At 37.9% G+C, this 26,383-nt stretch overlaps 1 protein-coding gene across 1 annotated transcript in view; it reads right to left on the reverse strand.

Moving 5' to 3' along the window:
- LOC122551676 (extended synaptotagmin-3-like) overlaps positions 1-22,142 on the reverse strand; it is a 142,424-nt gene extending 120,282 nt beyond the window's left edge. The window contains exons 1-3 of the mRNA XM_043693985.2: positions 21,528-22,142; positions 3,492-3,533; positions 229-363 (exon numbers count right to left, since the gene is read on the reverse strand). Of these exons, the coding sequence (XP_043549920.2) occupies positions 229-363; positions 3,492-3,533; positions 21,528-21,902 (552 nt within the window). The 5' untranslated portion in view covers positions 21,903-22,142. The remainder of the gene's footprint in view (positions 1-228; positions 364-3,491; positions 3,534-21,527) is intronic.
- Positions 22,143-26,383: the final 4,241 nt, after the last annotated feature.

Here is a 26,383-nt window from a genome sequence, read left to right on the forward strand (position 1 = left end):
CTTCTCAGTATAAACAGCAAGTTAGCAAGGTATACTGTATGTACACAAAATAAAATCCAAATATAGACTGAATGAAGACAGGAACTCAATTCCAAAATAAAATTATATTGCAGTCGCGGTCAACAGTTTTGTTAATTAGACTCCTCGGAAATTAACTCATCTGAACAGCTTTTTTATAAAAAAAAGTTAGAGGGAAATCAAATGCATCATGAAGATGAATGTTCTCACCTTTTCTCCAAAATTAAGTTTTGCAAAGTTGAAAGTTTTCAGGCAAACATTTGATCTACATATCGAAGGTTCAATGTTGTCTTTAAAGAATTTCTCCAAATACATCCCGAAATATGGCCAGGCTTGCTTAACAATCTGGGTAAAGAAGTTATAATATTAGAAATGCAGAGAGACACGCATTGATACTTATGTAATGTGGAACCCTGAACACCCAAACTTAAATCACTGAAAATTTACGATAAGCATTTCCACTTAATCAATCCAACCAGTAATGAGCATCACTATTGTTAATAAGTGTTCAGAAAATCTATACTCTCTCAGTTCTTACTTTATATTAAATGTGTTCAGAGGAGCATACTGCCTATTATTCAGACAAAGAAGATATGCCAAATGATTGATAAAAGGTGGCTTTCTGCCATGTTTTCTCTTAGTGATAGATATCTTGGCTTAGAAATTCAGAAATACCTCTATTTCTGCAAGCAGAAACAGAAGTCCAAGAAGCTCGAGACTTCATTGAGATGTGGATGGAAAGATCGTCTGACAAAAGCTGAAGGTAGATGGTGGCCAGGGAGTGGAAGATCAGAGAAAGGATCTCAGTTTTAAAGAGGCAATGATCTTTGAAGTGGGAAAAGTAGACCTAGTGATGGCACAGGTTGTTTCAACTCAAGCGAACGTTAGAGGAGTGGGTGTTCATCGTGGAACATTATTTGCACATGCTCAAGATCTTGTTAGAGGCCTAGCTGATTTTTCATTACTTTACTTTTATTTTATCCTTTTATCAATTTTGGTTTGGAGCTGTGAACTGAGAGCTGAAAATAACCTGTGGGTAGAAACTTATGTTTAAAAAAAAACAGAACACACAAACTGAGGTTTATTTGACTGGCTGGGCCTGGAACTTACTTGCATGTCAGATCGTGATCAAATGGTTCTCCAGATGTTTTAATGAGGGCAATAGTACATTTAACCAGATTGTCGATGTTTGGCATCAATGAGGTCAGTACTAGGGAACTGGTGCCAGAAATTCTGGGTGAGACTGTATGGTAACTGAGATCTCACAGGGAGACAGTCAGGGAGGGAGGAGTCAGAGATTTGAACAGGGTTGTGGACTGCTTTGTAGGAGGAGGAGTTTGGCTGTTGATGTAAGATTGGAAAACTCCGTTACCCCAGTTACCAGCCAATGGAAGTTCAGAGAATAGAAATTACGTTTAGGTATCAATAACTTCCTCTGAGTGAGTTGAAAAGGTGGTTGATATTTTCTCAGTTGATTTTCCAAAGATGTCAATCTATGCCTATAGAATAATGAAAACCACTGAAGTAATCTGGCAAGTCAAACTGGTAAGACTTTCATTTAAACTACAAAACTGGAGGAGTCTAAAATTGATTATTCTCAGAATTTGGGATTGATCACTCAAAGTCTAATTAGGAACATTTGTAGTCAATTTTTAGAATCTTTCAAGACTTTGTAGCAAATACAGTAGAAAGGCTGATGTGATTTTGCTGTTTTCATGTCATGACAAGCTTGACAAAGTGAAGGCTGCAGATGCTGGAGATCAGAGTCGAGAGTGTGGTGCTGGAAAAGCACAGGTCAGGCAGCATCTGAGGAGGAGAATCAACGTTTCGAGCATATTCCTGATGATGGGCTTATGCCCAAAATGTCGATTCTCCTGCTCCTCAGATGCTTCCTGACCTGCATGACAATCTTGAGGCAGACCTAAAACAGTTAAGTGGAGAAACTGATCTTCCATTTATAGATCTGTCAAAACAAATAACTTATACTAATAATTACTTTGAAATGTAATAACTGTTACAGGTTAAAAAAAACTATGTGACAGAAGGGGTAGTGTATGGAATGAGCTGCCAGAGGAAGTGGTGGAGGCTGGTACAATTGCAATATTTAAGAGGCATTTGGATGGGTATATGAATAAGAAGGGTTTGGAGGGATATGGGCCGGGTGCTGGCAGGTGGGAGTAGATTGGGTTGGGATATCTGGTAGGCACGAACGGGTTGGACCGAAGGGTCTGTTTCCATGCTGTACATCTCTATGACTCTATGACTGTAAGGAATCCCAGAAATCAATTAGACGAAATTTTTGAAACAACACAGAAAATGCCAAAGAAATTCCAGAGGGCTGGAAGCATTTAGAGTTATGGAGATGTAAAGCATGGAAACAGATCCTTTGGTCCAACTGTCCATGCTAACCAAATATCCTAAATGAATCTAATCTGACTTGCCATGATGGTCTCCAGTGAAAAGTATTGTACCCAAGTTTGCAGATATTAAGAAACAGAGAAAATTGTACAGAAAGGGAGCAGTTAGTTTCAAAAGGCAGATTACAGCAGACAGAGTTAAATAGGGGGTGTGAGAGACTATTCACTTTTAGATCCACGTGAAACAAATCAGAATTTTTATTACTCACTAAGGGGGCTTGAACATAATTGGAAAGGTAAGCATTCATTAACCATTGCTAATTTGCCTCGAGAATGCGTTGATTAGTTATTCTCTTGAAATGTCGTAGTCTGTGTAGTAGAGAAGGGAGGGAGTTCTGGGAGAATAACGTTTTATTTACAAGTAAAGATCATGTAGGCTTTGGGGATGGCAAAATAGACAAATTAGAGGTAGCGATGATCCTATACATCTGTTCCCTTTGTCTTTTTCTATGGTAGATGTCATCAAAGGAGCCTTAGAGAAAGCTGCACTACATATTTTTGATGATGAACTCTGTTGTGACTATGAATTAGTGGTGGAGGAGATTGATGGTAATGGTATTCAGTGAGGAAAAAGAAAGTGCTGTGAAAGAGTGAAGAGATTCAGATGACCACATGCGCAAATCAGTAAAAATTGTTGCGCAGACATTTACAAAGGCAACTGAATTCTGGCATTTTTCTTAATGAGACCTCAGAAAAAGGTGCACTGGGCCAAAAAAAAAAAATCAGTCCAATATGATTCAGCAAGGTTAAATTATCAGTGTAGTTTATATATGTGTGGCTTTTATGCCCTTGAAGTTTAAGGAAAAGACTAATTGAATGCTTTCAAATTATTAATTTGATTTATACTGAGAAATTATTCCCCCTAGCATCAAATATATTCATCTTAAGATTAGAGCTAAACCATTTTAGAAGTGAATTAGTATTGCATATTTCCAATTTTAAATAGGAGTAATATGGACAACAAATCTCACCACAAACAATTTTCTGAAATGGTAAGACGCAGTCTTAAACTTAGAAATTGGAAAACGATTATATCTCAAGTCTTAATCTGCTTACCTTGTTCAACCATTCAACTCTTTCAATATCTGGAAAATGAACCTGAAGAAGGAAGAGCAAAAAAAAAAATAAATAAGTTGAAATATGCTCAGAAATCCAGTAGAATCAATTTTGAAACATATTTTAGTGGTAATCCATTAGTAGTCAAGCATGTGTGTACTTCTATCCAGATTCTTCACCACTCTCAATTTCTCCCTCACAGGTGATCCATATTCCTACTCTAGCCAAGACTATATGGCTGAATAACTTTTTATTGATTGCCGACATCTCTGACCTTAATACATTTGGCTAAAGTAACCCTGAAGACATTGGTTTTGTTGATTCTTGATGGTTAAGAAAGAAAAAATTTCAAAGTTTAATCCCAAAAGATACCTATGTCCTCTCATAGCACTACCCTTCCAAGCTATGGCCCAGATTTTAACAGAGTTCTCTCTAGTCCACAGACATTTAGAAGTAGTAGGTCAGATCAAGATGCAGAGTTCCCACTAATTTTGTCAGATCCAATTTTTGGTTGCCCGGAAAAAGGATGGATGGGAATAAGTAGATAATTTGAATGTGGCAGGACCATTTGAGCTAAATTGTGATTTCAAACAGACACCACTTTGGCTTTTGCAAAGACTTTTACCCACAGTTAATAAACATAAAATGCTCATGACAGACAGATCGGAGTAACAATCTGACATTTTTTAAATAACCCATTCTAAATACTGAAGAAAAAGACAACAGCTGTCAGTAAAGGGTTCTTTTTAAATCTGAACTACTTGATTGACAGACCACATGGTGTATATTAGGAAAAGATTGTTGGCATCTGTTGTTGCAGTTTCAATAGGGAAGATATCAGCAAAGAACTAAGGAATATTGTTATGAATGTCTGGATAAAGTTTCAAAAGCTACAATTATTTTAGCTTGGGAGTTCACAAATTAGTTCTTAATTTAAAGAGGTTGTGAAAAGATTTGTGGTTTTAATATTGATCTGAATTCTTATATTGAAAGTGAATAATCTGAGGAGATGTAAAAACTTGGATCTGAACTCATGGATTTGAGCTCTTTCATTATAAAATCGGGCATAAATGAGAGCATGCTTGACTATTAAAAGTATATTTTCATCTCCACAGGGCTCCTCTGAGTCTATCCCATTGGCGTAATTGGTCACTTATTAGGGAGGTAGATCACGGATAGCAAAATTCCACACCAACACTTCTGCTGAGGATCACTTCAATCACGCACAATAGTGCGTTTCAGATAACTTTAGATTGAACCACATTTAATCATGTTCCAGTTAAGTAATGCAACATGTTTTGGGGCCCAAATGGGTTTTTTTTTTTTTCTGATTTCCCTCTACAAACCCAACCCAAAGTCATTTGCTTATGGCCATTTTATGGGTCAGAAATCCTTATTCCCCATTTTAAATGGGGTCATAAATCAGATTTCCTCCCACACAAATTTTCATCAGGTGTCATCAGCAGGCTAGGGTTGAGGCTTTGTGGGGCAAAAAAAAAAGCCTGGTGAAAGGTCTAGAGATTTCAAAAGATTAGTTTAGAAAGAACTATTTAAAATCACCTCAGATGTTGCATTGCAATACAAATGCGTTTTTAATAGACAACAGGTGCAGGAGTAGGCCATTCTGCCCTTCGAGCCTGCACCACCATTCAATATGATCATGGCTGATCATCCTTAATCAGTATCTGGTTCCTGCCTTATCTCCATTACCCTTGATTCCACGATCTTTGAGAGCTCTATCCAACTCTTTCTTAAATGAATCCAGAGACTGGGCCTCCACTGCCCTCTGGGGCAGAGCATTCCACACAGCCACCATTCTCTGGGTGAAGAAGTTTCTCCTCATTTCTGTCCTAAATGGTCTACCCCGTATTTTTAAGATGTGTCATCTGGTTCGGCACTCACCCATCAGCGGAAACATGTTTCCTGCCTCCAGAGAGTGTCCAATCCTTTAATAATCATATATCTCAATCAGATCCCCTCTCAGTCTTCTAAACTCGAGGGTATACAAGCCCAGTAGCTCCAGTCTTTCAGCGTAAGGTAGTCCCGCCATTCCAGGAATTGACCTCGTGAACCTACGCTGCACTCACTCAATAGCCAGAATGTCTTTCCTCAAATTTGGAGATCAGAACTGCACACAATACGCCAGATGTGGTCTCACCAGGGCCCTGTACAGCTGCAGAAGAACCTCTTTGCTTCTATATTCAATCCCTCTTGTTATGAAGGCCAGCATGCTATTAGCCTTCTTCACTACCTGTTGTACCTGCATGCTTACCTTCATTGACTGGTGTACAAGAACACCCAGATCTCTTTGTACTGCCCCTTTACCTAAATTGATTCAATTTAGGTAGTAATCTGCCTTCCTGTTCTTGCCACCAAAGTGGATAACCATACATTTATCCACATTAAACTGCATCTGCCATGCATCTGACCACTTACCTAACCTGTCCAGGTCACCCTGTAATCTCCTAACATCCTCCTCACATTTCATCCTGCCACCCAGCTTAGTATCATCAGCAAATTTGCTGATATTATTACTAATACCATCTTCTATATCATTAACATATATTGTAAAAAGCTGCAGTCCCAGCACTGATCCCTGCAGTACCCAACTGGTCGATGCCTGTCATTCCGAAATGGAGCCGTTTATCACTACTCTGTTTCCTATCAGCCAACCAACTTTCAATCCAAGTTAGTACTTTTCCCCCAATACCATGCGCCATAATTTTGCTCACTAACCTCCTATGTGGGACTTTATCAAAAGCTTTCTGAAAGTCCAGGTACACTACATCTACTGGATCTCCCTCGTCCATTTTCAGAGTTACATCCTCAAAAATGTGATGATTCATTACGGGGTGCATCCTGCAAAGTTACCCTCACATTGATCAACTTTGTATATTCAGTCAGAAGCTCTCTGCGCTTTTCCAATACAGCTAGACCATACTGCATTGAAAATTGTGCCAAAATGTCCCATCAACACTTTGCTGTGATCAATTCTATTTTGCTTCAAATGACTTTGAATGATTAAAATCAAAATTGCATCCAAGTCTTGAGCTCTACATCAGAATCCCTAATTTTAACGTAGAACAAACAAGTGACAAAGTTACTTATCTCCAAGTTTTAGGCTCATCTTCTGATATAGGATCCTACAGAACTTACTAAGTCCAAGAATTCTTGCAGAGATCAGCACAGAGAATCTTCAGAAAAATCATGCTCCCTTTCACTGCAGTAACTGCCGTATTTTATTAACTGTTTATAGCATAAACTACTTTGAGGTGCAATGGAGAACTACCAAATGTGTAACATTAGTGAGTGACAGGTAGCTGGGTAAGGTGGCAATCAGGTTAACTCACAAATGTAGTTAGGTGATGTCATCAGGTGAAGTTGGGGAGGATAAGGCAAGGAGCCAGGATGAGAAGCAAAAGCTCAGTGACGCAGGAATTAGAACTGGTTTTTAATTAACCTAATATTTCCCTACGGTACCTAGATTGAAAAGTTCTGACTTCCTTTGCTAAGTCTTGAATTCTAACTCAGAGCTGGAAACATTTTCAGAGGGTCCAGACACAGTAAGTGCCCATCAGAAATTTAAGCTTCTTGGCCGATTCCCACATTTCCCCTGAATTAGGACTTTGAAGGGGTTCTGAAATATATCTTGTTGGGTACATCTGATTTCTGACCATCCGGAGACTGAAAGATCTAGGCACTGGTGTTTGGCACCTGGGGGAAAGATAAAGTAACCACCTGTTCCTTTACATGGACTGACAGGCACTCTGAAATTGAAATGAACATATTCTGATCTTTGCTTCCTGAAGTGTCATTCAATGGTTGGGCAGTTGTTGCCTTTTGGAATGTTAGACTGAGATTCAATTTCTAACGGGTTTCACTACAACAGATGTTACGTTCATTTGTGAACAAACGTAAGTTTCAAAGTGCAGCAGTAACAAATTGTCCCTTTGACCTGATGTGTTGACAAGCTAATTAGGATTACAAATGTTGTTTCTCAAATGCATTGCTCAGTATTATTGATATAGAAGTTATTAAACAGGGAGATGTTCATTTTCTCTCAAAATTTATATTATATTCCATTGTTATTGGATTTTGAGAGCTGTAAATAGTGAACAGTGGATGAGCGGTTACGATCTCAAGGCATATAGGTGGCATGCAGATATATGTGTGATCTGATAAGTAGTAGAGGACATATGGCAATATAGAATGGTACGGGTGATTGGAGGGGTATGAGCCAGATTGGATGAAGAGGAAGGGAGATGTGAAAGTTTGGACCCTAAAAACACCTCCACACCCACATTCATTTTGCACACGTGTGAGAAACTACACATGGATCAGGTGTGCAGTTTATGAGCCATAAAAATGTCCGGGTCAGCATTTTTGCAAACACAGCAAGATTCAAACCAATGTCTCTGACTAATTATAATCACTGCAATGCATTCTTTTTCCTTCCAATGCTATTTACCTGCAAAACAGAGGCTGTGGCTATTTTTCAGGAACCAACTAAATTGCCAAACTAATGCAGAGGTCGCAAGTGTTCAGCTAGCGTACTTCCTTGTTGCCCATAAAGAACTGTGGGCAAAAATACCAATGTAGAATTTTCCAGAATGCTTTGCCATAATTACAAATCAAAGAAAGTGACTTTGGGCATTTTATTTGCGGAATCATGTGCTGCAAAATACCTACCGCAACCCTTTAGCAATTGCTTATTAAAGTTCCATCCTTGTACAAAATTCAAGTTCATATTAAATTTCCTGGATTAATTCAAACAGTGGCTCAGATTTTGTGGTAGTAATAATTATAAATTTGTCAGCATTTATGATCATGACTTCTTTAAAAAAATCTTGCATGTGTGTTCTTGAATGTGGAAATCCAGATGTTGCTGCCAGTAATTGTACACTTCTCTAGAGATTGGAATTTTGAATTCCAGTCTTAAAGTCACTCAACTAACACAAGCTTGCCTTCTTACACTACTTGCCTCTGTAGAAACTAGAAAACACAAGTGACATTGTTGAAGGAAGCACAGCCTTCTTTATAATGGTATAGTAATTCCAAGCTTACTGAAAAGCATCACTGATACTGAAAAGCTAACTTCCAATTTGCTGAATGTCAAATTTCTCAATAATAAAATACTTCACATTTCAATAGGCTTGACATTTCAAGATTCCATTTTATTCCCATGTGCATATTCATGTCATTTATTTAGTTCTCTGTAAAATTTAAAGTAAAGCTTAATATGTAAATTTTACTTCTGCGAAAAAACTTTAAAAAGGTGACTAGTTACTTAACCTCTGCTTAATAGCAACATTGTTGCTGGATGCCTTAGCATCCAGATTGTTACTAAGTTCAAACAAATACTGTGATGGAGACATCCCAGCCACAGGAAATTGCAACTTTTGTAGTCAGTGGTAAGTTGTGTCATTCATTGCTGACCAGAAAATCAAAACTTATATTGGTATAGAATTATGCCTCATATGACCAATTTGTCAACTGGTCAACAAAAATTGACTTTCTGGGTTTTACAGCATATCCCTGCATTTTCTAAATGAAATATTCATTGGTTAAATATAATGCTGATTCTAAAAGTCTGAGACTATTAGTCTCCATACACATGCAACTCCACTGGAACAATCTTTTCAATAACAATAGCCTAGTTCATGAAGTTGGGAAAATGGGACAGAATACGTAAAAGGAGATGGATAATGAGATCCTGCAGTCAAAGAAAGCAGCCAAGTCACAACTGCTCCTCCATCTGCACTGAGTTCAGTCCAGATTTATATTCTGATTTAGGCCAAGGAGAAACTGCAGATATCTTATTTTTAGATTTTTTGATATAAATTTGACTGGCAAGATTAGTAGAGATGATTCAAATTTTACATCATTTCTGCAAAGTGCAATCTAGAAAATGTAGGGTCAATATTAGCTTGAAATAACCAATATCATGTCGATACTGTCTTGATGTGAATCACTCAGCATAAGAGGACATTCAAGTTTAACAGACAAAATTATAAAGATGATATTGTGTAATTGGTTAGCACACAACAACGCAATGGTGTCTCTGAACAGGGTTCCTTGGAGAAAACACCCCTGTAAATCACAGAAGCCTCATACACATTTAATGCTCCCAGGAGCAGTAATTGACTGCAACCAGAGCTACGGCTCCTCATTCAATCCAACCAGCTGGCAGGTCTACAGTCTCAGGTCCTATACTAACAATTCCTAGGACTGAGACTATATTAGAGGTTTCCTGACAGTGAGAGGAGAAAAGGCCTGGGGTCTTGGTGGAGTGTCCAAGCATGGAGAGACCACCCATGGGATGCTGTTCAAAAGGGTGGATTCCCAATGTGGATAGGAGTCCTTTAAATTCTTCAATTCCAGCCTGGGGAAAAAGAAAAACAACAACTTGCAAGCTTCCTTCCTGCCCAAATTCCTGCTGCCCAAACTAGGTCTTCCCCCCACATCTTAAAATTGTGAATAAAATTAATGGCCAGCTGTTTCATTGTTACTTGGTATGAATTCATTTGATATTTTTGCCATCTGCAATATTTTGTTTCTATAATGAATTGACTGCATTGTCCAACTTAGTGTAAGCTTCTATAAACAAAAGTATTGGACACTGCAAGAACACATAGTTGGTGCAGCATTTATAGCTCTAGTGTAGACAAATAGACTATAATTCAATTGCTTTATTAAAATTTAATTGAGCACGTTTCACATTTATATTGCTTATACCTTGTTAAGATTGAATACTTGAATAGACCATATTGTTTGAATAAAACTGTGCAGCTCTATTGAACAGGATGTATCGTTTTAATTGCATTTACATCAGTATTTAAAGTCTGGATTTCAATGAAATACTTCAGATTTTTTTGCGAACATAAGTGACAATACTTAAATGTTCTAAATGTTCATTAATATTAAAGCACAATTCTCTAAATTTATGTAGGTTATAATTTTTTAAATATGCTCAAATATCATAATTGTAGCTTATTTCCAATAATGGTAGCTAGTTTGTACCAATGTTTTAGGAACAAAAAATGTTGTTTTGTTGTGTTTTGTATAAAATATTATGATTTATATGCATCATGTATAAATTACTGGTTGGTACTTCACAATGTGGCAGCATGTAATTTGCATTACATCATCAGTTTGATGCATGTTCAGCTATGAACCACAGAATCTGAAGAACAGTTGTCATATTGGAATTGAAACATTAACTGTTTCTCTTTTCACAGATGCTGTCAAAACTGCTGAGCTTCCCCAACACTTACTACATTGAATTCAAATCAATTCGTTGACCTTTGGTCCTTCTTTAACATCACAGCACACATCTGTTCATATACAAATAAATTCTACTTCAGTGGAAGATTACTGCATTGTGTATAAGTTATTTTGGGTGGTGGTTAAGAAAATAAAATAATAGCTGGCGACAGACTTTCAAACCTGCCTGCTTTCCACTTTAGAAAAGGTGTGGCAGAGATCAGGGTGGACGACAAGTGCATATACATGAGTGATCAGAGACGTTATTGATGACTGAACATTACATCCAAATGAAATATTAAATAGAAAGATGGTTAGCATTTTGAATGCATTCTAATGTGGTCAAACTATTCAAAAGTTTGTCAGAGTTAAAGCAGTAAAATATAATTGCTAAATGACAATTGGATAAAAATGAATGAATTACACTAAACTTGGAGAAAACCTACACAGGTGAAATACATAAATTTTATTCAGGAAGTCACATAAACAAACATTCAGCTCTTAGATGTATTTGTAGAATAATTGATCAATGTGCTACTTGATTTTGATAGAAAGTTTCTGTGCTAGAAGGTTCAGGTTGAAGTCCCACCTAAGGAAGAATGGACATTGGGGAGAGTTATAACTCACCCCAACAAGTTGACAAAAAAGTAAAGACTTTCCTATGCCTGTTTTTCCAATACATTAATTTAGCAGCAGAATGGCCTGCACTAGATGGTCTAGATCCACTGCCAAGTTTGTTGGTCCACTCAAATATCAAAATTAAAGATTTAATAATGTCTATTTAAAGAGAAATCCGTGATCAACAAACGGCAAGAGTTGAGCCTGCTCAACTCTTCAATTACCCTAGCCAGCTGAAAATCACTTTTTTTTTAAAAAAAAGCACAAAACAAAATTTCCCCTTACTCCAGAGTAGATGTGATTATCTGCAAACATCTGTCCTGTTCCAAGTTCCTTCTCAGACTTAACCTATGGCTGGTTGCTGTCAATATACTAGAACAGACTGACTTCACTTGTTAGGCAAGTCTATTATCCTGAGTACAATCAATCATTCAACATCTGCACCAAACAGCTTTGATTATTAAAATAATTTCCTCACCTCTAAATAGAATGCAAAACCCATTGCCTTACACACTCTTATCAGGATTTTGCATTTCTTTGGTACTTATTTTTAATGTTAGGTTTAAATAGGATATCTTCAAACCAGACTGTTAAGGATTAATTATTAGTGGTTAACTGGAGACCTTGGAGTGCAGGTTCATAGTTCCTTGAAAGTAGAGTCACAGATAGATAGGATAGTGAAGGCGGCATTTGGTACGCTTTCCTTTATTGGACAGAGTATCCAGTATAGAAGTTGGGAGGTCATGTTGCAGTTGTACAGGACATTGGTAGGCCATTTTTGGAATACTGTGTGCATTTCTGGTCTCCATGTGTAGGAAGGATATGGTGAAACTTGAAAGGGTCCAGAAAAGATTTACAAGGATGTTGCCAGGGTTGGAGGATTTGAGCTAGGGAGAGGCTGAATAGGCTTGTTTTCCTGGAGCATCGGAGGCTGAGGGATGACCTTCTAGAGGTTCATAAAATCATGAGGGACATGGATAGAATAAATAGACAAAGTATTTTCTTTGAGGCGGAGGAGTCCAGAACTAGAGGGCATATGTTTAGGGTGAGAGAGGAAAGACATAAAAGGGACCTAAGGGGCAACTTTTTCCACACAGAGGGTGGTGCGTGTGAGCTGCCAGAGGAAGTGGTGGAGGCTGGTACAATTGCAGCATTTGAAAGGCATCTGGATTGGTATATGCATAGGAAGGGTTAGAGGGATATGGGCCAAGTTTTGGCAAATGGGACTAGATTAGATAGGGATATCTGGTCAGTATGGACGAGTTGGACGGAAGGGTCTGTTTCCATGCTGTACGTCTCTATGACGTTATGAACTGGACATGACAACGATCAACTGATGGAGCACAAAAAAGCACATAAAAAACAGCCTACACTGACTGGGGGGAAATTGTTTGACTTTGAAGGGCAGTGGGAATTGTTTGCTTACCTATCTACATGAGGTCTTGGTCCCCAATTATATTCGAGCAGTGGAAAAGTACCAAAGTCATTATGAAATGGGGATTCAGCGCATACCTTTATATTATTCTAAATGTGAATATCAGATACTTTACCCTGCTCTTGGGATTTTTCACCATCAGGCCAGGGGTTTGCTACACCGGTGCCATGGGATCTGAGTATTGTGCTCCGAGTGCGCCAAGGACCCCAATGGATAGAAGGCAATGGACGAGACACACACACACACACACACAATCAGTTTGCTTCACATTAAACTGCATGCCTTCTTGTATTAATTTTGATTCAAACTGAACAGAATCTATTAGGTACTTTCAGCCTAATAGTACACCTTAGATTACAAATTCACAAAAATGTTAAGGTGGTGAGGCTGCTTTCTCTCTTCTCTCCTACCTTGTTGTGAAACTGAACAAATATTTCACAGGTTCAATGAATGGGACAAAAATAGCAGCTTGAAATCTGAACAATATGTTTATAACATGGACTTTGTAATAAATGTAGAGCTTGGAAACACCACTTTAGCATTACAAAACAGAAGCAACAAACTTTAAAATTTCAATCTTAGAGAACCATCTGTTTTGCTTCAGAGGTGTCTTATGTACTGACTGAACCTAGATTTCTGGACTAGGTGACCTGGATTTCGTTCCTTAAAATGAGGTATTAACATAACAATCATATTTACTTGATGGAAACAATTCTAAATACCTGCTTTACAACCCTTGGCAGTTACAGAGAGAAGTAAATGACAGGAAGGGAAATATTACAACAAGGCAGTGATGAAAGGAACTCTTGAAACAAACAGATTATGTACTTAAGAAATTTCACGTTACAGGAAACCATTTTGCAAAATGGGAGGTTTGCACTCTCAGGAAGGAAAGAAGGCACTGCTTGCTTCCTTCGCCACAGCAACACTAAAGTGGACTCTGATATCAAAAATAGTTCCTCAGATCATTGTTTAGCAATTTAAAAAAAAATCATTTGAATTTATTCCAATTGACGGAATTTACCAGAAAAAAAAAGGAATATGAAAATAACGAGATTGCATTGCTGATATTTTCAAGAATGATTTCAGCCAGTTGAGAACTCAATGCATAGTAACTCAAATATCTGAGGATATCAAGTATCTCAGTGAAACCTGAACTCAAAACTGATCGACCATTCAATTTATCCACTTCAAAAACATTCAATTTGGAAACTTATTTATAAAGTTTGACCTCATTTATATTTTTGATTAGACATTTCAATTCAGTTCTTATCCAACTTTAAATTATTAATGTAAACTGTTTTGTGTAATTATGCATATTTTGTCTTTAAAAGATCTAATAACTGGCTCAGATTCAGAGTGGATTCTCCATTTTAAATTAACAGACCAAACAGGGGAATTAAGATAGCAATTACAAATATGCACTTAGGCGTGAATGATTCACTTTAAAAACTGTTTTCATTCAATCTTTAACTACACATATAAATTTATGGCGAAGTATAAAACAGAAAAAAGGAACAGCTTTTGCAGTATTCTGCATTGTAATCAAACTTATCTGTAGAATACATTAAATGTTGTATGTCTGAATGTTTTTTTCTTCTTTTTGCGATTTTCAATATGCACAAATCTTTAGACCTCAATTAAATGATCAAAAAATTCTTCAATGTGCTATTATAGGCCAACTCGCTGAATGTATATGATTATCTTCAGAACAATCAAATAAATAATGGTCAAACAATTATAGTAATTGTTTTCCTATGTAAAAGGTACATCATTCAATATTTGACAAGGTACTATACTTCATATTCTTTTCAAGATTGAGTTCTGTCCAATGTACACTGAAGCTTAAAAACATAAGGTTCACTTCTTTTGTTCATTTTGCATGAGAGAACAAAGGAACAGAGCAGTATTTAAATGGAGAAAAACTGCAGAAAGCTGCAACACAAAAGGACTTAGGGGCCCTTTTGAATGAAACACAAAGCTAGCACAGAGGTGCAACAGGTAATCAGGAAGCTTAAAGAAAATTGACCCTGACTTCAGGGGACTTGGAATATAAGAGTGGAGATGTTGCATTACAAGGGTCTAGTGTACAGGAGTACTGACAGCAGTTTTGGTTCCCGTAAGAAAAGATTAGATTACTTTACAGTGTGGAAACAGGCCCTTTGGCCCAACAAGTCCACACCGACCCGCCGAAGCGCAAACCACCCATACCCCTACATTTACCCCTTACCTAACACTACAGACAATTTAGCATGGCCAATTCACCTGACCTGCACATCTTTGGACTGTGGGAGGAAACCAGAGCACCCAGAGGAAACCCACGCAGACACGGGGAGAATGTGCACAGTCAGTCGCCCACTCAAGATATCATTTCATTGGAGGCAGTTCAGAGAAGATTCACTAGGATGATCTCCCTAGTAGGAAGGGATCGTCTTAGGAGCAAAAGTATTAAACAGATTGTGACTCTACTCACTGGAGTTTAGAAGAATAAGGTGATCTTATTGAAACATAAAAGGGCTTGACAGGTAATTACTGTGAGAGAGGATGTTTCCCTTCATGAAAGAGTCTAGGACTAGAATACGTAGTCTCAGAATCAAGGGGCACCAATTGAAGAGTCCGATGAGCAGGAATTCTTCTCTCAAGACAGCTGAGTGTCTTTGGAACTCTTCCCCCCACAGCTCTCTGTAATAAAGTCCTTGTGGATATTTAGGGCTAGATGGATAGATTCTTGATTAATATGAGAATTAAGGTTGACAGGGAAAGGGCAAGAAAGTGGATGTGAGGAATTTTGAGTCAGTCGTGATCCTACTGAATGGTGCAGCATGCTCAGGGGCGGAATGGCTTGTTCCCATTTCCACTTCTTATGGTCTTTTGTGGCAAAACTTAGTCAAACTAAGCAGAATGCTCTGCTGGCTAATGGAATATAAAGTAACTCCTGCAATAAACAAGACAACCAGGAATAATATTCTATACCCTTTGAAGGCATAGGAAGATGAATATTCATATTTCTTTTAATTATGAAGACAAATATAGTTTACTCAAGTGTATGTAAAAGGTACATCTTTCAATAATTGACAAGTTACTATTCTTCATATTATGTGCAAGATTAGGCAGAACTCAATGTACACCATGGAACTGGTGAACTATTTTGAAATGTTGAACACGATATTTTATCCATTGTAAATTATAAATTGATAATTATTTTCTACATTGAAATTAAAAGCTGTTTGACAAAAATCAAGAAATATATTGTTACAAATATTTGTTGTTTTGAATTCAGATAGAATTGGTTTATGAAAATAAGACTTCCTTAATCTTTGATCTGATGCTAACTGACCTACTGCACTTTCAGCATTTTTTGCTGTTTCAAATTGTCTATGCCTGCACTTTTGCTTTTTATTTGAATCTTTGACTGAAACAGTTATTCTTTGTACTTTTCCAAAGAAAATAAGAATCAAAACTATGTAGTGCTACTAAAATAACGAATTTAAATTGAAACGTTCCATGAAATTATACATGAAATTATAAAATGGGAACTGTCCTATGAGAGCAGTTCAGCCAGTACATCACAACTCCCTTTCTTTTAAAGTCATAAAGACGTACAGCACTAAAATGGACCCTTCGGTCCAACTCGTCCATGCCAACCAGATATCCTAACCTAATCCAGTCCCATTTGCCAACACTTGGCCCATATCCCTGTAAACCCTTCCTATTTGTATCCCATCCAAATGCTGTAATTGTACCAGCCTCTACCACTTCCTCACAAGCATCACCCTCTGTATGAAAAATTTGCCTCTTAGGCTCTTTTTAATCTCTTTCCCCTCTCACCTTAAACCTATGCCCTCCAGTTCTGGACTCCCCCACCTCAAGGAAAAGATTGTGTTTATTTATCCTATCCATGCCCCTCAGGATTTTATAAACTTCTAGAAGGTCACCCCTCATCCTCCGACACCAGGGAAAATAGCCCCAGCCTATTCAGCCTCTCCTGTAGCTTAAATCGTCCAACCCTGGCAAAATCCTTGTGAATCTTTTCTGAATCCTTTCAAGTTTCACAACATCCTTCCAATAGGAAGGAGACCAGAATTGCATACAGTATTCCAAATGTGGTCTAACCAATGTCCTGTACAGCTGCAACATGACCTGCCAACTTCTGTACTCAATATTCTAACCAATAAAGAAAAGCATACCAAACATCTTCACTATCCATCTACCTGCGACCCTACTTTCAAGGAAAAATCCTGCAAAATTTCTGTTCAGGTGCTTATCCACTTATTTTTTGAAAACCATGACTGAATTTACTTGACTGCACGGAGTGCATTCTGGATCACGATTTGGAGATGCCGGTGTTGGACTGGGGTGTACAAAGTTAAAAATCACACAACACCCATTATAGTCCAACAGGTTTAATTGGAAGCACTAGCTTTTGGAGCGCTGCTCCTTCATCAAGTGGTTGACAACCATCTGATGAAGGAGCGGTGCACCGAAAGCTAGTGCTTCCAATTAAATCTGTTGGACTATAACCTGGTGTTGTGCAATTTTTAACTTTGCATTCTAGATCATGCTTACATCTTTCCTTGCTCTCAGCTTTTTGTACGTTCCAATGGTCACCACATTGCTAGTTGATTGTTCTTCAAATCCTTTGAAGAATGTATGAAGTATGGCTCTTTTTCAGATTTGGTGCATGGATTTAAAGCTGGATGCCTTTTCTACTATTAATCTTACCTTATTTATCTGTGCTGCAAGCTGGCATAGACACATGCTGACTTACCTGAAGCTTTGGCTGTGATAGTTTTTGTCCTACAATTGCTAGGATAAGACTTGACCCAGGAGTCTTCTAGCTCACAGTGAGGATTGCTGACAGAGTCTACTTTCTCCACATCCTAATCAGACACTGTAAAAACATTCGTTGTGAATTGACATCCTTTGGTCTTGACCCTTCTGCCATTGTAACCAGTTTCTCTTCGCTTACTTACATATGCCTTCATGATTTTTAATAACACGCACAAATACCCGTCAATCATCTTATCTCTATGGTGAACCTACATTTGAAACATTTAACTGAAATGCCTCATTCTTGGAATTTTTCTTGTGAATCATTTTTGCAGACTGTCTAATTAATTGATATAGTGTTGAGAATTGTGTACACTGTTCAATTTGAGACTGTGAGGACTGCAGATGCTGGAGATCAGAGCTAAATTTGAGACTGCTAGATAAAGTGGTGGATGTAGGTAAAGCTACAAGATTTAAGACATCTTGACAGGTACAGGAGTAAGAAAGGTTTAGAGATTTGGACTAAATGCAGGCAAGTGGGATTAGTTTAGTTTTGGAAACTTGGTCAGCATAGATAAGTTGGACCAAAAGGTCTGTTTCCATGCTGAATGACTACGAACCAAGTGTTACATGAGTGTTTGTCTTAACTCCCCTTATTTCGTACTCTGTGCAATAATTTACTAATCCCAAGATTCTATATGACCTTTAACCAATTTTACAACATGTTCTGCCATCTTGTTGAGTATTCCTGGGTCCCTCTACTCCTGCACCCTCTTTGGAATTGTATTCTTTGGTTCACATTACCTCTGCTCAAATCTTGCTAACTAAATGCATCACTTTATACTTCTCTTCATAAACATTTCCTCTCCCATATGTCCACCCATCCTACATTCTCCAAAGATCTATCCTACAGTTCACGATGTTTCCAACTTTTATGTTAAAAGCAAATTTCAAAACAGTTCAGAGTTTTGAAATTGAGTTCCGAGGAAGGGTCACTTGCTCCAAAATGTTAACTCCGATTTCTCTCCACAAGTGCTGCCAGACCTACTGAGCTTTTCCAGCATGTGCATTTCTTTCAGTTTTGAAATCATGTCTTGTACAAAGTCTAGTCATTAATATGATCAAGAAAAGGACTAGCACCAACCTATCAGGACTCCCACTGTATATCAAAACATACTTGCTACTACTCATTCATACCTGTCATTCAGCAAATGTGCTATTCATGCTGCCACTGTCTCGGTTCTAAATATTTATAAAATTCTACACTAAATAAATGATTATTATAATATTTATTCTGCAACTATAGGGTAGCACCAAGATGATATAATAATTGCATTACAGGCATAGCAGTAAATATTGGCTAAAAGTTGATGACATTTGGATAAGTATTAGTTTTTCAGGAAGTCTGATTACCTGGAAAGGCTCTGCACATAAATAACATAATAATAAACACGCTAAGTACTGGGCCAATTCAATAATTATACTATGAAGGAACATGGGTCCCTTAAGCTTATTCCACAATTTAGTCAGCTCATAACTAATTTACATCTTGAATAGCAGCAGCTTATCAAAATTAATGGAATTAATAATGGAAAAGAGAGAACGTTACAGAAGAGATGTGAAATAACTAAAATAATATCCATCAAAACCCTTAAGATCCCTGTCAAGTTCAAAAGGTATAAATATCAACAATGAATCAAGCATTTGGGAGATAACCAGACAGAATAAAAGCAGTTTTGTATTTACAATTATAGAAATATCCAGGAAAGCTGCAATCTAATATTGGCCATCAAATCCAATTCACTCCTAACAGATCCAAAGAAGAGTCAGTAGATTTGAAATTTTAATGCAACTTCTCTCTGCAAGGACATTGCCAGACCTACTGAGTTTCTCCAATACTCTGTTTCTAATTTATCCTTCATTTCAATATAATTGTTCAAGAAATCTGTGTACTGTATATGTTGGCAATTGAATGATGAATGATTAGGCTGAGTAGATTTGAATAAATTAAAATAGATGAAAAGGGCACAATGACTTCAAAATTAGAAAATGTTCTTGATTTTGTTCAGCTTTCAGAAGTGGTCTCATGATGCAGTGTTGTTTGCTGATATTTTATTTGCCATTATCTTGGACAGGAATACTTAAAAGTCCTGTATTATACATACCCTATGCTACATTCCGTAAATTGCTTTAGTGATTATAAATCAAGTTAGTGTTAATTACACTGACAGGATATTCTTGCCATCCAGACATTTTAAAGGAACTCTAACATCTATCATATTCTTGGTTAAATGCTGTAGGTTTGACATCAAAGAAAAGCCAAGAGAACCATCAATGTGCAACCTATTAACACATTTAGCTTCAAAACCGTTGTTACTGCATGGCACAAATTGACCTCTTCTGTACTTTACTCTAATAAAGTAGAGGAGTTCAATAAAATAATCAGTTGAAATTATACCTTGTGCTTTTCTGGATGTAATCTGCCTGATGAACAATTATAACTAACAACAGGAAGACATTCCATTGAAATTTAATAACGAGCATCCCAATATTACACAGGTATGTGGAAATTATAAATTAACCTGCAAAATGTTTTCTATTACTTGCTTCTCAAACAAGATATAAATAAAGAATTTCACCTGAACCACTTATCATGTCATGTACCACAAGCACTTCAAAGTCATGCTAGAAATGTTTTTTTGTCCTGGGGTTTAAAATACCCTAGCAAACAGAATAAGTACTGGTTTTAATGTAATCTTATTCATTAGTTTATTTGTTTTCACAACAGCAAAATCAGTTGCACATAGCAAAGATAAAAATTCCTTGTATCAGTTTTGCATCAGTGCCAGAGCTGATAAAGATCTTATCTAGTCAAAGTGGTCTCAACTAATTGTACTGTGCGAACTGCAGAAATCTTGAGGAATTTTCATAAACAACTCAGTACCTTGTGAAGCAATTATTCTCAGCTCTGAATACTGAAAATAGAAGACAATCTCAGTCATGTTGAAGTCACAAGCCTCACTTGCAGACAGAAACTGTTAATAAGTGCAAGCATCTTTGCTTGCATCGATCGGTTCCATAGCAAATGTGGGTAAGAAATATAATTACAGCTCAACGATTGGGGGGGGGGGGGGGGGGGGTGAATGTTTTTATCGCATATTCCACAAGGTAATGAATAACTTTCAAACTGCAGGCTATTTACATATAAGCACTGTGATAAATAACCAGTTACATGTAGGTGCATGTTGTCAAAGATTTCCCTGGGCTTCTTCAGTTGTCATATTTTTTTTTTAAAAAAAGGACCTGCACGCTAAATAAACTGGATAACTTCCTGGTCTATTTGAAGTAGCAGGCTTTCTTTTCCAGACTATCAGACCTGCTATATACTATAGCGTTTTCTTTCGTTGTTTTTCACATGGTCTGTCATTTCACACCAACGTACAGCCGAAGATTACACGATTTTATTCTAAGGTCTTTTAGATATTTCATAAACGAACCGGCCGTCTTTAGCATGCATTCTTATTGAGAAAGAATTTCGATTTATAATACTGCAGAATTTAACCATTGGAGGGACACCCAGCATTTGTGGAGTGACAAACTGAGCATGATACTTCTTTGGAATTCATAACGGGTATACCAGATCTATGTAAATGTTTGCTTTCATTAGATCTTTAGAAAAGACCAACAAAGATTTTTTTTGTTTAAAATGCTGGAGTAATAATCAGCTATCAAAAGTTTCTAAACTATCACCCGGAAACAGCAAGATCCATTGGAGGAACCCTGTGCTGCCATCTGGTTGCCAAGTAACAATAAATCTGAAATGACAGTGATTATAAATTGCGCAGATGAATAAAACAGGTTCCTAATAGGATACGCCTGTATGCACATTAACACATTGTCTTAAACATCTGATTTGACTTTAATTTTGCTTAATTGACGATTATACCCACCCAGGCTGGAAGATCTTGCTTAATCTCATTAGCAATCACAAACTTTTCATCCTCCAGAAACTGCAATGCTGTTTGCCAACGCGCAAATTTCCAGCCTCTGTTCCTCTTCCACCAGATCCACAGGATGAGCCCGAAGGCGATCCAGGTGAGGCTCAATCCGAAGTATCCGGTCAGGTAGACGGGGAAGAGGTAGCTGAACGCCTTAGCGAATTGTGCCAGCAGGTCCATCAAACCCGGCACCAGGGTGTCGCCTGAGCTTTCTCTCAGCTCATTGTACACAACCTCCGAGGACACAGATGCTCGCCGCTCGGAGAATGAGATACTCTCTCTCGGTCGGAACCTCTTGCTTTCCCCGGCGTCGGCGGCCGCTGGCATGTTTGCTAATCGGCAGACTCCACTCCAACAGCCCAAGCAGGTTTAGGTCGGGCACACCTAGCTTCCACTTCAAACTTCTCCGATCAACAAGAAGCAGCCCCTGCCCTCCCGCACCGCCACTCCTCAGCACATACAAAAGCCGTCCCAGTCTTGCCTTTAATCCTCCGATCCCTCCTGCACTGGGAACATTCCCAATTTCTGGTTGGAGTCGCGTTTGAAACACTTTCCAAGCTCCCTCCAACCTCTCATTACCATCAAAAACAAACATCCGCCTACACTCGAGACACTCCCCTCTGCTCAGATATTGCTGGCTCCTCCCTACTCTCTCTCTCTCTCTCTCTCTCTCTGGCTGGGGAACTTGTTGATTTACTGACTGTTGCTTGTTAACACAGAAACCGAAACCCACATCCGAAATACAACTCCTCGAGTCGAATTGAACATTCGCGTCTTTATTTTAATAGATATTTAAAGTGCATATCACAACATCCATCACCTTCCTCTCTCAAAAGATAACCTGCACGACATTGGAGTGGATCTGCCCCTCGAAATTGCATTAGTTGAATCCAATTCCTGCCTAATTCAGATTATTGACAAGCTCAATCGATGTTAGCGAGTATATTTGCAGATTGGCAGAAACAAGCACGTACCCAGCTGTAAATCTGAAGTAAACAGCGTGAAATGACTTTATTTTAAAACAAATACGAAAATAAGACACGTGAAATATAACAAGCATGCATGGTTGACTGTAATGCTCTGTTTTAAAAAAAAAGTTCTGCTCGGATGTCAATATCTGGCATTTCGAGCTTTATTGAGGAGGTGTTTTGGAAGTTTAGGGAGTGAGATAGACATATTGAACAACCAGAGTAGACACTAAAATACATTTCCATATGAAATGACATTACACGTTTGAACATTCATTCTTGAGATGTCCATGGCAACTAGTGATGAGCAATAAATGTTGCCATTGAGAAGGTCTCCACTCACTCCATGCAATATGCCCAAAAACATAAGGTATGACAAACAATGCATTCAAACAATAATTTAAAATTCAAATACCCAATTCATCTTCAAAACATCTAGCAATTAACTTTCTTTCACACACTATATCCAAAGCTCATGACCTCTCATTCATGTATTTTACTCTGGTTCAATGGTAGTATCTAAACTCCTGAGCCTAGGTCTAGGTTCAAACCCCATCTGCTCCAGAGGTGTTTAACAACATCTCTGAACAGGTTGATTACAAGTATCACCACAGTCTTGATAGTGAATAATACTAAACCACTCCTGACCCACAATCTGACCCAAAGTGAAAAACATAGGTATATCCACAGCAAATCAAAGGCGTGCTTATTTCTGACAACGAATTTATTATCAGTAACTTTATCTCCTACAGTTAGAATGGATTTGTATATGGAGTGACTGAAAAGGCTGGGGCTTTTTTTTTCCCTGGAGAATCAGAGGCTGAGGAGTGACCTTATCGAGGTTTATAAAATCATGAGGATGACTAGGTTGAATAGCTAAGGTTTTTTTTCCTAGTGTGGGTGAGTCCAAAACTAAAAGGCATAGGTTTAATGTGAGAGGGAAAGATTTAAAAAGGACATGAGGGTAACTTTTTCATGCAGAGTGGTATATGGAATGACCTGCCAGATGAAGTGATGAAAGCTGGTAAAATTACAATATGAAGAGGAAGGGTTTGGAGGCATGTGGGCCAAATGCTGGCAAATGGGACTATGTCAGATTGGAATGTATAGTTGGCGTGGACGAGTTAGATTGAATGGTCTATTTCCATGCTGTATGGCTCTATGATTCTATAAGTTTGGTTCATGTTTTCAAAATAATATTTGCTGTTGTGAAGATCATTTTTCAATGATTATCAGACTGGACTGAGTGGCAGCAGTCTCTTGTTCTTAACATATTCATCTTTTAAGAACATTGATGTATTTATGAGATTAAATGACAGATATGAATAGAGATAGGACAACAGTTACTCGAACTTAATGTTTCTAAGTAGCTTGTTTTCTACTTTCACTGATGCTACTACACAATAAAACAATGTAAGGATGAAAATATGTTGATAAACTTCAGCTAAAAGGAATATTTAAAAAATGTTTTTATAAATTAGAGTTTGTAAAGGGTTTTATAAATTGTAGCTTATGGTGGAAACTTGATTATTTCCCAGTTACATTATATATCCTGTCTCCTGCACATTTTGAGTCTAGGGTTGGGCCTACTTGTTGCCTCACATAAAATAATAGAAAATATATGACACAGAGGGATGACCATACAGTCCATTGTGTTGTTGCTATCCAAAAAAATCTATCCAGTAAATCTTACTCTCCAAATTATAATCTATTGCCTGAAAGGTGATAGCACTTTAAACACATATGCAATTTTAAAAAATAAACCTGACGAGCTTGTTTGATATCCCTTTGGATAAAAGCAATTCCTCTCAACTCCCTCCCAACTGCCTTGCTTTAAACCTAAGCCCTTTGACTATTGACTTTTCTGGTAAGGGAAATAGGTCTTCATTTCCATTCTATCCTGACATTCATAATAACTCAATTCCCCTCCAGCTCTTTTGTTCCAAAGAAAACAACTTCAGCCTATTCAATTTTTACTCGTGTTTAAAATTTTCCATTCCTGGCAACATCCTCCAAAATCTCCCATGTACTCTCAAGTGCAATCATATCCTTTGTGTAATATGGTGACGAGAGCTGTATGCAGTATTTTAACTATTACTAATGTTTCAGATGTTTCAATTATAACTTTTTTCTGCTCTTTGTTCAGTGCCTTATCTAAAAAGGAGAAACATACTGTCTGTCTTTTTGACTACCTTATGTACTTGTCCTGCTAGCATCAGAGGACTGTGGACATATGCTCCAAGGTCCCCCTGTTCCTCTACATTTTTCAGTTTCTTACATTTATTGTGTATTCCCTTGTGTAATTTGCTCTCCAAAAATGCATTACCATACACTTTTCCAGATAAATGATATTTCCCGAATCTCTGCCCACCTGGATATTTTCTCTCAGCCTTCTTCTTCATTATAAGAATATAAATAAGAACATAAGAATAGGAGCAAGAGTAGGCCATCTGGCCCTTTGGACCTATTCCTCCATTCAATACGATCGTGGCTAATCTTTTCGTGGCCTCAGCTCCACTTACCCGTTCTCTCACTGTATCCCTTAATTCTTTTATTGTTAAAAAAAGCTATCTTAGCTTTAAAAATGTTTATGGAAGTAATGTTAACTACTTCACTGGGCAAGGAATTCCAGAGATTTACGTCCCTCTGGGTGAAGAAATTCCTTGTTAATTCAGTCCTAAATCTGCTCCCCCTAATTTTGAGGCTATGCCCTCTTGTCCTAGTTTCACCTGCCAGTGGAAAAATTCTCTCTACTTCAATCTGATCTATTCCCTTCATAATTTATATGTTTCTATAAGATCCCCATTCTTCTAAATTCCAATGAATATAATCCCAGTCTACACAGTCTCTCCTCATAAGCCAACCCCCTCAACTCCAGAATTAATCTAGTGAGCCTCCTCTGCACCCCCTTCAGTACCAGTACGTCCTTTCTCAAGTAAGGAAACTAAACCTGCACGCAGTACTCCAGATGTGGTCTCAGAAGTACCCTGTATAGCTGCAACATAATCTCTCTGCTTAGCAATGAAGGAAAAAAATCCATTTTCCTTTTTTAATTACCTGTTGTACCTGCAGATCAACCCGCTGTGATTCATGCACAGGCACACCCAGGGACCTCTGAACAGCAGCATGCTGCAACTTTTTACCATTCTTGTAAGAATCCTTTTTACTGTTACTCCTACCAAAATGGATGACTTCACATTTATTAACATCGTATTCCACCTGCCAGACCTTTGCTCATTCACTTAAAGTATCTACGTTCCTCTGGAAAGTTTCACAGTCCTCTGCACACTTTACTCTGCCACTCGCCTTAGTGTCATTTGCAAACTTTGACATACTACATGTGGTCCCCAACTCCAAATCATCTTTATAAATTGTGGTCTCTGAGACACACCACCAGTCACTGATTGCCAACCTGAATAGCACTCATTTATCCCTACTCTTTGCTTCCTGTTAGTTAACCAATCCTCTATCAATGCTAATACTTTACACCTAATGCCCCATGTATCTTCATCTTATGCAGCAGCCTCTTGTGTGGCGTTTTGTTGAGGGCCTTTGGAAATCTAGGTACACCACATCCACTGGGTCCCCATTGTTCACCTTGCATGACCTGTCCTTCATGAACCCATGCTGTGTCTGCCCAACAGGACAATTTCTATCTAGATGCCTTGCTATTTCTTGATAATAGATTCAAGCATTTTCCCTAGTATATAGGTTAAGCTAACTGGTCCATAACTCCCCATCTTTTGTCTACCTCCTTTTTTAAACAGTGGCGTCATATTTGCTGTTTTCCAATCTGCTGGAATTGCCCTAGAGTCCAGTGAATTTTGGAAAATTGCCACA

The sequence above is a fragment of the Chiloscyllium plagiosum genome, unplaced genomic scaffold, assembly GCF_037043375.1.
Source record: "Chiloscyllium plagiosum isolate Xiang-an unplaced genomic scaffold, Cpla_swu_hap1 HiC_scaffold_7, whole genome shotgun sequence".
Classification (NCBI taxonomy): domain Eukaryota; kingdom Metazoa; phylum Chordata; class Chondrichthyes; order Orectolobiformes; family Hemiscylliidae; genus Chiloscyllium; species Chiloscyllium plagiosum.